At 50.0% G+C, this 12855-nt stretch overlaps 1 protein-coding gene across 5 annotated transcripts in view; it reads right to left on the reverse strand.

Moving 5' to 3' along the window:
* LOC144138022 (uncharacterized) overlaps window positions 1–12855 on the reverse strand; it is a 298058-nt gene that overhangs the window by 69970 nt on the left and 215233 nt on the right. For 4 of the 5 annotated variants that reach the window (XM_077670092.1, XM_077670100.1, XM_077670076.1 and 1 more), the window contains exon 2: window positions 4729–5986. In XM_077670092.1, the coding sequence (XP_077526218.1) occupies window positions 4729–4904 (176 nt within the window). In that variant the 5' untranslated portion in view covers window positions 4905–5986. Of the gene's footprint in view, window positions 1–4728; window positions 5987–12855 lie in introns of those variants that run through there. The other variant, XM_077670067.1, reaches the window with a different exon arrangement.

The raw sequence follows: 12855 nt of genomic DNA on the forward strand, positions 1-12855 counted from the left end.
GCACGGTGCAAACGGAGGGGGGTGGGTGGTCCCGAACAATGAACAACATTAACAATGACGTTTAATAAAACAAAGAATATAATAGCGGAGCCCTGCGGTTTCTGACAGCCTCAAATTCACGGGTACAAGCATTCGTCATCTTTATTGAGGAAGCCGGGTGGTAATCTTCAAGATAAAATAGCAAAAAGGCTAAGCAAGCTGACGGGGAAAACGAACTTAGGATGAGTAATGAAAGGTACTGCACCAAAAAAACTTCTGGACAAATGTATGGAGGCAACCCCATGTACGAGAAATAATATGACGAACATTTCAAAGGACGTAAGGGGAGTGGTTGCGTTTGGAAATAATAACTAGGGTTACTGTGCCTGCGGTACACATAATAAATGTATGTAGCCGATGTATACATCCAATACTTCAATATGCAACTGATGGTGCTGTACGATGAAGCTTGAAAGATGCATAAAAAACGGAAAGACCGGGAAAGAAACTTGTTAATTCTTACGCTTAGCGAAAGAAATGCCTTATGCCGCCTACGCTGGAAGACATTTCTGCTCAAGCGAATAAAAAGTATGTGGCGCGCACACAAGATACAAAAGACTAGGTGGCCAATGAAACGGTCGCTCCAGAGGTACTGGTTGGGAACAAGCGGGAAGCTGAGGACGGCTGCCGCTGACGTCAGATGGGTGCACGATGGAAGTAATTAGGAGCGGCGTTCGCTCCCCACTCCGCCTCAACGATTAATGATGGCGGACGGACACGTTAGTTGGAACTGAGAACTGCTGATCCAATTTAGCTTAAACTACGGAACGAAGAGAAGAACGCGGGGAGAATATGAAGAGAAAGTGGCACAACTTAGCGAAGCTTCGTGCGTGTAAACATTGTTACTACGTACTGTGATGGTGTGTGTTCGTGGTTAGCGTCCGCTAGTGCTGGTATAAGAGTTTACAGCAAAAAATATTTTTTCGCAGTTCCCAATTGAGCACTCTACGCAAAGTCGACAGAGACGATATTAGGGGGTGTATACGGAAAGGAGGGATCAGACTGCAGTTATAAGAGTGGGGAGTTTATGTCAGCAAACTAAACTGTGAGAGACCGAGGTACACCGAGAATACAGGTTAGGAAACGATGTGATAGCGGTTTGTACCTAAGTATACGTAGCACCAGCTGTTAATATAGCTATAAATTAGTATATCAGTACTTGCCTCTACACATGAAAATTAGATATCAATCGATTGGTCTCGTCGAAGGCAAATACCACAGGAGGGAATTATGCTTAAGGTATTTCAACGATTTACAGAAATTTTTCAGCACGCGCATGGCACAACACAAGCTATTAGACATTTGCGACAAGTCTTCGTTGCTGTACTAAAGGCTACGCGAGTACAGTCGGGCGTAATGGCTAGCAGTAGTCGTGGGGTTAAATCAAGGTATTCCACTAAAAACCCCTAACAATCGATCTTCTTGATAAACAAGGAAAGCTTCCTCTGGCTTGTTCCACTTTCAATGTGACCGCTTGATCATACACGTATATACAGCGCAGCGATAAACTTGTAGCACTCGGCGAGACCCCCAACGTTCAGCCAATAAGCTCAAAACTGCAAGATGGAGACACGAATGCTGTACACGAGGCGGGCCAGCCAACGCCCGCATTATTACCTACAGGGCATTAGGGACAAGCCAATGCAATGCTGCATGCAGGAATCTCTATGGACAGAATGTCTGCTTCCACAAGAACCTTCACGCATTTACGTTTGTGAGACTTCATGTGCCCTACATCGGTTATCATCACTGGCTAAACAGGCTTCAATTTATTTGGAAGGACGAAGTGAGATTTATGTGTGGACCAGACAACATATGCGTGCGTTTATTTTTAAGACTAATCAAATTCTCTGGACTCCTAGAGGCTATAGAAAATCGCAAAGCATTCCGCTGAGTGCTACAACCTCACAAAAGAAGTCACCGAAGCCGATAAGTACAGCAAAAGCCTTGAAAACTTCAGCACTACGATGATACGCGTTACATGGATTGGATTGTAACACCATGATCAGGAAGAGGAAGCAATGTTGCTCTCCCTGGAACAGTTGGTCTACGGTCAGTTGCCCTCGCTTACCACAGCTCGCTGCTGTCATGTATGCATGCGCACGTTCGTGTACTTCACCAGATGTTCTACCAACTCCCCACTCATTGTGTCATAAACAAGACGGAAAAAGCATGCTCCAGGGAAACGGGTAGAAACTGAATGTGACGTTATGAGTGTTGCTACTGCGCTTATTGTTCTATTAAAGACGATCGTCTTTCTTGGGCTACTTAAACCCAGAAATTTTGGTCTGTCTGTATGTCTGTGTGTCTGTATGTCTGTCCGTCTGTCTGTCTGTGACTCGATTCAGCCACCCGGCCAAAGCAAAAGAATGGCTGCGCAATAGTCTTATATAGTCACAGCTAAATCTACCCGTCTTGGTCCGGTGTAATGTTCAGACTTGTCAACATTGTTGAAGAAGAACAAGACATTACGCAAATATGAGACAACAAATCAATACAGAAGTGATATTTGCAGTGTTCCTTTACAAAAATTCAAACATGCTTGACTTTTGCGAAATTAAATACTTCATGAACTGCAGAAAAAGAATTCACTCCGCCGTCGCCTGCTGTCGCCAGCGCCACTATAGCTTCTGGCGCCATTTTAAGAAATCAACCGGCAACAGTTACGCAAGGTTCCACTAGATAGTTTCCACGTTCTGCTTGCAACGCACGTGGAGTAGGGAAACGCGGTTCTATAAACGTTGAAGTAGGGTGCCTCGATTAACGCGCGTCTTCGCCGTACGGCAGCGTTCGCATCGAGACACCCCGGTTTGGAGCAGTGGAACGCGGGAAATGTAAAATGATTTAAGCAAACCTTTGGTGTCTTTACCTTGGGAGGAGCGCGACGCAATAGGAACAACATGAGGGGTGAGCGGTAAAGCGAAGGGAGGCATTTACTTGGCAAAAGTCTATAAAGACTATCGTCTTTTGACGACATTTGCAACGAAAGAAGCAGATACGCGGCCAATTTTTTATTTTGATATCACGGTTCACTTTTTTCGTTGTCATCTTGCGATCACAGAAGATGCCGTTATCTTCGGCATCATTAAGTTAGTTGACCCTGCCTGTATCTCCTTCAGATAATCAGGGCTGCAAAAGGTCCTGCGAACGTGACGCATGCATTTTACATACGCGTGCATCCCCGCGGGCCTTCTATGTGCAGTTACATCACGTTTTGCGTACAGGTATTGACGTTTAGCTTATTATTGTGTACGTCACCATCCACATCCCGATGCACATCGCGAAGTGTTATTCCTGTTCCTCTCCGGTTCTTTTATCTGGCTCTCTTTCGTCTCACTTTGTTAATCCTCATCCGGAGTATAAAAACCAATGGTTAGAGGGGATGACCTCTTCAGTTTTCATAAACGCTTCGTTTCTCTCTCTCTCTCTCTCTCTCTCTCTCTCTCTCTCTCTCTCTCTCTCTCTCTCTCTCTCTCTCTCTCTCTCTCTCTCTCTCTTTTCCTCGCTACGTCTTCTTTCATTCTATCTCTGAATCGTGCGACAACTGTTGCTCAATATACTCATTTCTCATTCGCCTTTTCACGGAGTGCAAGGACAGTTTGATCAGTCTTGGACTTCACGGATGGACCGGTTGAGCGACCTTGAACGATTGTATTCTGCATTATTGTTCTATTTGTATTGCTTTCAAGAAAACAGTTCATACAGTTAGCAGCAGCCCACATCCATTATTATACGTTTGTTCAAGACAATCGGCCGCAGGCAACGAAACGTGCCTCTTTTGCCAGCCTTGAAGAAAGGGGAATCGATTGCATCAGCTGTATCAACGTGTTTAGGCACAATTATTTTGGGCCACCATGTAAGTGAACTTTAATCTTCATTTTTGGCATTTACAGAACTGAAGAAACTCCTATTCCCTAAAAGACGGCCCCAGAGTCTGTCTCCAATTACGTTTTTTGTGTGTGTGTGTGTGTGTGAAACACACAAGCGTACACCTTTGTCTTCCCTGCCCCCGCTATTGTGGCGTTGTATGACGTACAGAAGACCAACTATCCTGCTTCTTCTAAGCCGTATGAGTGTTCACATAACAACAGTTAACCATGACGTAAGCAATGAACAATAAATGTGTGCCTACAGAAGTGAATACTGGTCCTGGTTAATAAAGTGGAGTGGAAATGAAAGCAAACTTTTGTGCGGTGATTTGCGGCCCATAAAACGAGCAGCTCACTCAACTAACACAACATTCTTCCTTTCTCACACAGGGGGCCCCCTTGCATGATCTCGATATGAATTTAGCTATTCGGGGTTCGGGCAGGCTTCAGAATCGGGGCTTTCCTCTACGGCAGGAGAATCCGGGGAGAAACCTTTTCATGCGATCCTACGATTTCGTCACAAACCTAATAAAACGCTCCCCTAAATGACTTCTTTAGACGGCATTCCCGGTTAAACGTAATTTCGCTAGGTTCGCTCAAATTAACTCACCTCAAGTGCATGACATCCTGGAAAAAGCAACCACGGTTACACGGCGTTGCAGCCGCCACTTCACGCTAAGCAACCTGGTAGTTCAACCCAGAAGCCATAGTGGCGGCTTTGCCTACGGCCGCCTCCGCCGTCCCATTTTGCGGGGGAGAATGGTACTTCCCAAGAGAACACGTCATGGTACCATTCAAGCATGTCCGGGCCACTGCTCACCTGTTGGCCGGGGCGGCCGCAAGACGGGCGGCGGTGCCAGCGTGCTCGAAGGAGGCAGTGTCGTGCTCGAAGCCATTGTGCTGGTCCCTGGTAGATCGAGGCGGATACTTCCGATGTCGTTCGCGCTCCAGTTCGACGGCGCTCGCATGGCCGGTAACGTTGCTTAGTACGGCCATGCTCTCGCTGCCGCCTCCAACTTCATGACGGAGCTTGTAGCTCTAGCCAACACTGGAGCCTGGCCTACCCCACATGCAGTCACAAGGCACGGCTCCACTGTAGCCTCTCCGCCGTGAAAAATGCAGTTGTGTCACGAGATGTCTAGTTCATAACCCGCAAGGTTGCAGTTCTCAGAGCGTAACACAAGGTAAAAGGTGGTGCACACTCTTGGAGCGAATGACTCGCGCACGTTCTCAGGGATTCAAACGCTTTTCTCCGCTGATCCCGCCGGTCCCGTAAATGCCATTCAGGTAACCGACAGATGATGCTTGAGTGTCCAGTGGAGGCGAGAAGAACATAGTGCTTGCCGCTGTGCTACCAGGCGAACGAAAAGGATTCCAAGCTTTTCCAGTGAAATATTATTTGCTGCTGCCACCTTTCGTGATGTAATGAGCAGCACTTCTACGTCCGAGCCCAGTGCTTTTTGGAACCCGGCACTTGCAGCTTCGCCACGTATTCCACATTTTTGTCAAAAGTTGTGGAGGAAAACAGACACATCAGCTGTTTCGCTTGGTTGCTGAGAAGCCTACACCCTTCTGCCTGACTTTTCTCTGGCCGGCCAAACAGGTATAAAGTAAATGTTTCTCTGCCTTGCACGTCGAACACGTACATTTAACCTTTCAAGTGTTCCATATACATAATTGCCAGATTTTTCTTGCGGTAATTGCAACAGGAGGCACGAAATGAGCTGGCGAAAATGAGCGACTTGACCCTTCTGTTTTCTTCAGCTGACGTGACCGATCGATTTCAGGTTGCGAAAACTACTTTTGAAATAAGGCCTCACGAGCAGCACGAGAAGTTCTACGTTGAAGACTTAACGGAGCGAAAAAAAGGGTACATACGGCCTCCACATAGGCTCCTCTTACAACGTGCAGGGCCACAGGCATGAAGCGGCGACAAAAGCTAGTTTCTGGCAGCGGTGCGCGGAGGTGCAGTGCTGTCTTGACTAGCGGCACCGCGCTGCACATTTGATGAAATGGTGTCACTCGGAGAAACTTTTCACCGACGACATTTCGGAAACCCGAAGCGTGCTTGAGTCCATCTGCAAAATACAGAAAGAAATGTATTCAGTGTGATGATTCATTGGACAAGAAGTCAATAAAATAAGTCAATCAATAAAAAAGAAACCCAGGAATGAGCCAAGGAATCAGCCGCTACAAACACAAATGGCACCGTTGTTCTAGTGTTCCTTAACTTTTCCCGTTGTTGCAGGCGTGGTACGTATTCATTCGTAGCGTATAATGTTAAAACTACTTCCACAGTCCCTGCTAGACTACTGGTCATTATTAACGCGAGTTGTTCCAGCCTCCCGAGTAGTGTTAGCGAGGCATGCCAAAAGAAGGGATTACTTCTAAGGCGGTACGACATACGGTGAATCTGTTGGCTGTTATTTCTTTATGATTTCCTGAGGACGATATTCGATACTGTACTAATTTTTCAACTTGGCGCTTTAGGCCGTGTCACCTCGGGCTGATCATCTAGTAGTTTTACCTTAGAAGTACAGAGCAAGACGAGAAAACACGCTTAACACTATGCAGACTGCACCTCCCGAAGCTGGGGCGACAGGGCATTAGTATAACTTGCATCTGCCGCCTTCAGCGGCGCATGGGCGGTGACGTCAGCGATTAAATCATGGGCCCTTGGGCAAAGCCCCACCACACCAAGGCCACTGAACCATCGAGGCGGTCCCCTATTGACGAACTTCCCCTTTTAAATAAATGCGACCTCATATACCGCAACAATATTGACAGCATAGGCGTGAATACAAATGAAGCGTTAATCATGAACGTCACGAAGTAGGTATTGACGATAACAACATCGATTGCGCTAGTACCTTCACCGCTTCTTTGTGTCGATATCGACCATTCGGTGAGTACGAAACGCTGTACGGTCACCTCACAAGGCAGCACACACATATCAGCAGAGGACATGGTCTTCGTCTCGACGCTGACGGAAGTATACCCTCTAGGAGCGGGCCACAGGCAGAGGCGAACCGCGAAGGGAACCTTGGGCAGATATTTCAAGTGCTCAGGGCAGAGCCCACACCAACGGCTGGTTTATTGTGTCTCGCATGAAAGGAACCAGCCAGTGCCTTACGACGAAGATGGCTTTGATCCGGACGTGGGGCGAGCTTAACAGGCATTACATGGGGTTCCCGCCTTTGCGATACTCCAGTTGCTGGCCGTCTGTTGTTGAAAGACGTCTCATGTACACGCACACAATAAAAATAGACCAAACAGATCCCTCATCAACACCTCCACCCCCCCCCCCCCCCCCCATTGCACTTAGGGGTTTGGAAACAGCCCCCAGCAAAGTGATATAACACAGGTGCCTTTTTGTAACAAGTATTCAACGGGCCGTCGCTTCCAGCTATCTAGAACAGAGGTTACTGCAATGTGAAGAATCCACGATCAGAGATGCGTCCACTTTTCGCCGCCGCTGGTGCCCATATAGGTAGGCTCGTAGGCGCAGCCCTTTATCGAAGAGCAGAGGCAGAGCTGCTCTGCGATGAAGTGGGCCCAGCGTGCTTCCTGGGGAGTCCAAGCTCCGGTGATTCCTGTTGATATTGCGTCGAAGCAGAAAGGGATTCAACGGGCCGTCGCTTCCCGCCAACAGCAAAGGAAATTACTGCAGTGTGAAGCATCTGGGATCAGAGATGCGGCCACTTTTCGCTGCCACCGCTCCCCATATGTCGGTAGGTTTGGAGGTGCAGTCGTCAATAGAAGAGCGCAGCGCTCCTTTGCGATGAAGTGGGCTGCGCGTGTTTCCAGCGGGCTGGCAGCTCCAGTGATTCCTGGTGATATTGACGTCGATGCAGAAAGGGATTCCCGACACCAAGAAAGGCGAGTACTGCAAAATTGAGAATCCTCCATCAGAGATGCGTCCACTTCTCGCCGCCCATGCTGCCCATATTTCTGCAGTCTCGTAGGTGCAGTCCTTTATAGAAGAGCAGAGGCAGAGCTCCTCTGCGATGAAGTGGGCTCAGCGTGGGGCTTAGCAGCTCCGCTGATTCGGGGTGTCGACAGCACTTCGTGGCAGTGGTAATTCGCGCTGCGGACGGAAACACAGTCAACGCGTGCAGCCTCCAAGCCACCAATGCCGAGCAGGCGGAAGAGGCCGCTATCGCCCTAGCTCTGTGCGGCGGCGACGAGGCCCGAACGGTACTGAGCGACTCGCAAATGGCAATCACCAACTACTCCAGAGGCAAGGTGGGAATGGTGGAAGCCCGCATCCTCCCCAAGCACAAAGAAACCACAACGCACATAAGGTGGTTCCCGGCTCATGTAGGACCCATCGCCGGGGGTGTTGCCAACCGTAACGAGAAGGCGGACGCCGTCGCATGAGAGCTCGCGCGCCGTGCGGCGCCCCACCGCCTCGCCTCTCAGATTGCGGTGGAGAGCGCCCCTGACATGGAGCCCATTCTCAACTACAGCGAGGTCCTGGCCTGGCATAGAGTGGAAAGGGCGCAACTACCCCCGCCCCACCCAAGATTGAACAGAAGAGAGGGGGTGCTGCTACGACAATTGCAGACGAGGACAGTGCTCACACCGGCCCTGGCTCGACACATGTGTCCCGAACTCTACGGGGAAGTGCTGTGCAGTGTGTGCGCGGACGAACCTGCAACTCTGGCCCACATTATGTGGGGGTGTGGTGCGAGTGACTACAGTGCAGTGTCGGACCCACTGCCACCGGACATGGTGGACTACGTTAGTTCCTCCAACCCGAAGGAACAGCTCATCGCCGTCCAGCGGCTCGAGGACGCCCTTGCCCAGCAGGCGCGAACGGGAGACCCTCCATCCCCTAGCGGGAGGAAGCGGGCTCGCCAAGTAGCCAAAGCTGGAGCACTGGCCCAGAGTTCCCCGAGGTATAGCCTCCCGACAGGGGGCGGTGAAGCCCTGCGTGGCCTGACCCGCCCCTGCACGCCGGACACAAATAAATGTCATTTTCTCTCTCTCTCTCGACGCAGAAAGGGATGCAAGGGGTGCCCTTTCACGCCACCAAGAAATACAATAAATGCAATGGGCAGAATGCGTGACCACAGAAAACTCCACCTTTCGCCGCCGCTGCTGCGCATATGTCGATAGGTTTCGAGGTGATGTCCTTTATACACCGTTTGCAGAGCAGCAGCCTGGGCGCAGCCATCTTGGATGGTGTGACGTCACTCACCATTGCTGACCTTCAAGAACGCGTTTCTCGCCGCGGCCTTCCACGGGGCCGGGGGCCTCGGCGAGCGCCGGAGCGGCTTCATGTGCGAATTGTCCAATTATTTTCAAGTGTCTCTGTGCACTACCACATATCACACGAATACATATGTGTGGCAACTTTCAGACACTACTCAGTCGGGAAAGTGATCCATAAAGCTGACTGGAACCCATCGCCTATGCTCCTGTTCCGGATTTCACAGCTGTTTCGAGGCATTTTATTCTATTTCTGCGTGCAGGCCGCATGCGTGCAGGCCGCATGCGACATCCGGCATGACGTTCAAACCCCCTACTTTTGTCACGTCCTAGCTGAAGTGTGACATGGTACCTTTAACTGCAAATGGGGTTGGACAGGAGCAAAGCATTATCGCTCCTACTTCGAGGGACCCTGCAACACTTTTTTCAACTTTTTCTGAAATCTTAAATGCTTGCAAAACGCAATCACCAAACACACCCAGTACTTAGATTAGGGGGCATCAAAGTGCCTTAGCGCGAAAAAGGACTGCTCTATGCCCATCAGATAACTGGTAAACTCGCTTAAAAGATTTTTCTTTCTTTCCCAGTCTTGACGTTCTTCGACGGGTCGAATTGCGCCACTAAGGCCATGTAGAGGCTGTTGGCCGGTTTTCCTTTAGTTGCAGCAATGAACGCTTTTCGATGCCAACTTAACAAAAAGCCACAAAAACAAAACAGAAATGCAAGGCGTATCTGGTGCGACGAGCAAATCACGCAGTGCGGCTCCGTGCTGGTAATAACTATAGCTTTCGCAGTGGTTCCACACGCGAAGGAAAGGGTGAAAGCGCTTATCAAAAGTATTGCAGGGTCCCTTTAACGTCGTCACTTTCTTTCTTTGCAGTGATCTCTCCCTCTTCCGCCCCCCTTTGCCGTCCAGCCCATGCCGTGTCGGCTTCTTGCAACTCAGACCTCCACCTCTAAATGTTGCCGTACCGTGATACCGCTGATTAGCTGGTTAGCCCACTTTTATCTCATGTGCATGCACGGATTCGCTTGCACACTTTACAGAGTTGGAAATGGCGTCCAAGCTGCAATCTCGTACGCAAGGCAACTGCCGCTAGGGCTTAGATCTGGTTGCGCCAACGTGCATACTATTCGTGTGACGAAACACGTGCAATGCTTACTGAAGCCACATTTCTGCGCTAGTCTTGAGCAGGCAGGAAGAGCTGGCACTAGCGCCGAACTTCGGGGCTCCGGAGACGCCGGCGGAGCGATGAAGCACGTTTGTTTCACTTTAAGAAACGCGAGATTAAATACTCTACTCCGTTGGAACGCTGATATGCGCTAGCGAAAAATAGAAAAAAATCTGAGAGTCACCGCTCCGATCGGCTTAAACAGCGAGGCTGACTCATCATCGCGACGAAACGCACGCAACGTGCAAATTATGATGCATGCTTTAGAACCAGCGTGCTGAGGTACATTAATATGCACCACACTATATGCTTGCCACCAACCTTCCGCTACGGTCTGAAAAAATTACCCTTCGCGACGTCGTTGGAACAATGTTCTTTCTTTCGAAAATGGTGATCCAGCGCTGCCTGGTCTCCGTGCCGTGCTTACTGTGCGGAAAGCGGTGCATTGCGAAAGGCCGAACACACGGGCTGTCTTTCTGAAGTTGGGGCCAGTGAGACTCGCATGGTGATCCGTCCCACACATCGAAGTCCCGATCGCAGGTGGTTCGTCCGACTACGGCGCGAGATTTCCCCCGTGACTTCCACATTTTCGAACTGCGCACTTCGCTGAGCACCATAACAGCCTACGGCGGAAACCGAAATCGTTCTGTGCTAAAGGCCACTCATGGCGAGTGCGGCCCTAGCGTCACCCGTTGACGGTCAGCCCAACTGCTCATTGCAAACGGTCTATAGATGAGCGGAGAGCACTCCTTTGCGATAGAGTCGGCGCAGCGCGTTTCCAGGGGCCGTAGCAGCTCCGGTGATCCCGGGTGATATTGAAGTCGACGGAGAACTGGATTAAACGGGCCGATCCTTACCGCCACCAATAAAGGCGATTATTACTGCAACGTGAACAATCCGCGATCAGAGATGCGTCCACTTTTCGCCGCCGCTGCTGCCCACAAGTCGGTAGGCTCGCACTGCAGTCCTTGTTGAAGAGTAGAGGGAGTACTCCTGTGCCATGAAGTGGGCTAAGCGTGTCTCCAGGGGGCATAACAGCTTCGGTGATTCCAGGTGAATTTTACGTCGACGCAGAAAGGTATTCAACGAACCGCGCCTTCCAGCCAGCAGTAAGACGATAACGGCAGTGTTACGAATACGCCCCTGTGGAGCTATTGACCTACCAACCAAAGGGTGGTAGGTCGATTGGGATTAGGAGCCCGCAGTAAAGCAAGTAGTGAGGCAGCGCCCGGAGGCATGGGAAGGGCTGCCTGTGATGTGAGACCAGTGCAGAGCTGAAATATGTTAGATGCGACGCATCTCTTTAACTCTCCTTGTCCGCCGTAGTTGGCGTAGTCCGCACGTCTCTCCCCCATTCTCCTCGCCGCGCCAGCTGCGCGCTAATGCCGCTCTCTCACCGCAGCGCCATCTGCGTTTAGCGCTCGCTGGCGCTCGCTCCCGTCGCCGTGCCGACTGTGTGTCAGCGCGCGTTAGCGCTCGGTTAAACACATGCGCATGCGCTGCTCTCTCTCATTCCGCTACATATAAACGCGGTAACTGCGCCGCTCCATTCAGTCGTTCCGCCGCCGTTCCACCGCGCCGCTCCGCCGATGACATCCGATGACCACCGATGATTTGAATGGAGACTATGTGGGTTTCCGTTGCGTTTCCGTTATGTTAGCATGTCCATTGTTGTTATGTTTCCATTTTACGCAGCGTGCCCCCCCCCCCCCCAGATGCGTCACATCTACGCATGGTTCCCCTCGCGGGAAGATGGTGTAAATTTTTCGCAGAACGCCTTAGAAACATTGAGGACCAGAGGTGGGCAGCCAAAATGCCACGCTACATTGACATTAAAAGCGTGGACACGCAGTCTGAAAAAATAACCAGAACTTTTAGGACAAAGAGTATGAAATGTACAAGCGCAGGGAAAATAGTCAGGGCAACCAAAAAGTAAGTAAAAGATTCGGAGACAACGACTTGAGAAAAAGGGACGCAAGCAAATAAATCCTCAAATACTTGCACAATATGGAAGTGGGAGATCACGAGGGTAAAGCTCTTCAATGATACTAAATGCAGCGCACTCCTTTTTGAAGCGCGGTTCGGTTTGCTTGCGAAAAAACGCTTACCTGCCAGCAACTACAGGAAGAATAATGCAGAGGTTGCGGAAGGGAACCGCAAACCATCCAACATATTGCAATGGAGTTCAAAGGTGTAAGACCTGTCCTCGGTAGCGCTGGCCTACAGCTTTTCAAATCCATTGGCTTTAGGCTTAACGAAAAGTGAATTGCAAAGCAGCAGAGGTTAGCAAAAGACGCCGCAATGTTGGTGGGAGAAGAGCAGAGTTCGATCTAGGAAGGTATCACAACAAACTAAGCGAAAGTAGTTCAAAAGTACCATAAGGGTAACATCTGTTTGTAAACATTTTTTTGAAGGTGAGGTTTGGGTACAGCGGCGTTACAACGCAGGTCACGGCGCAATTGCGACCAATCTGCTAGAAAATGAAAGCCGTTAAACATCATCATCATCAGCAGCAGCAGCGTCATCTCTAAGGGATAAAAATGCGAATGAGCATGCAGCCA

This window comes from Haemaphysalis longicornis, unplaced genomic scaffold, assembly GCF_048455015.1.
Source record: "Haemaphysalis longicornis isolate Haplotype H1 unplaced genomic scaffold, Haemaphysalis longicornis Haplotype H1 scaffold_1, whole genome shotgun sequence".
NCBI lineage: Eukaryota > Metazoa > Arthropoda > Arachnida > Ixodida > Ixodidae > Haemaphysalis > Haemaphysalis longicornis.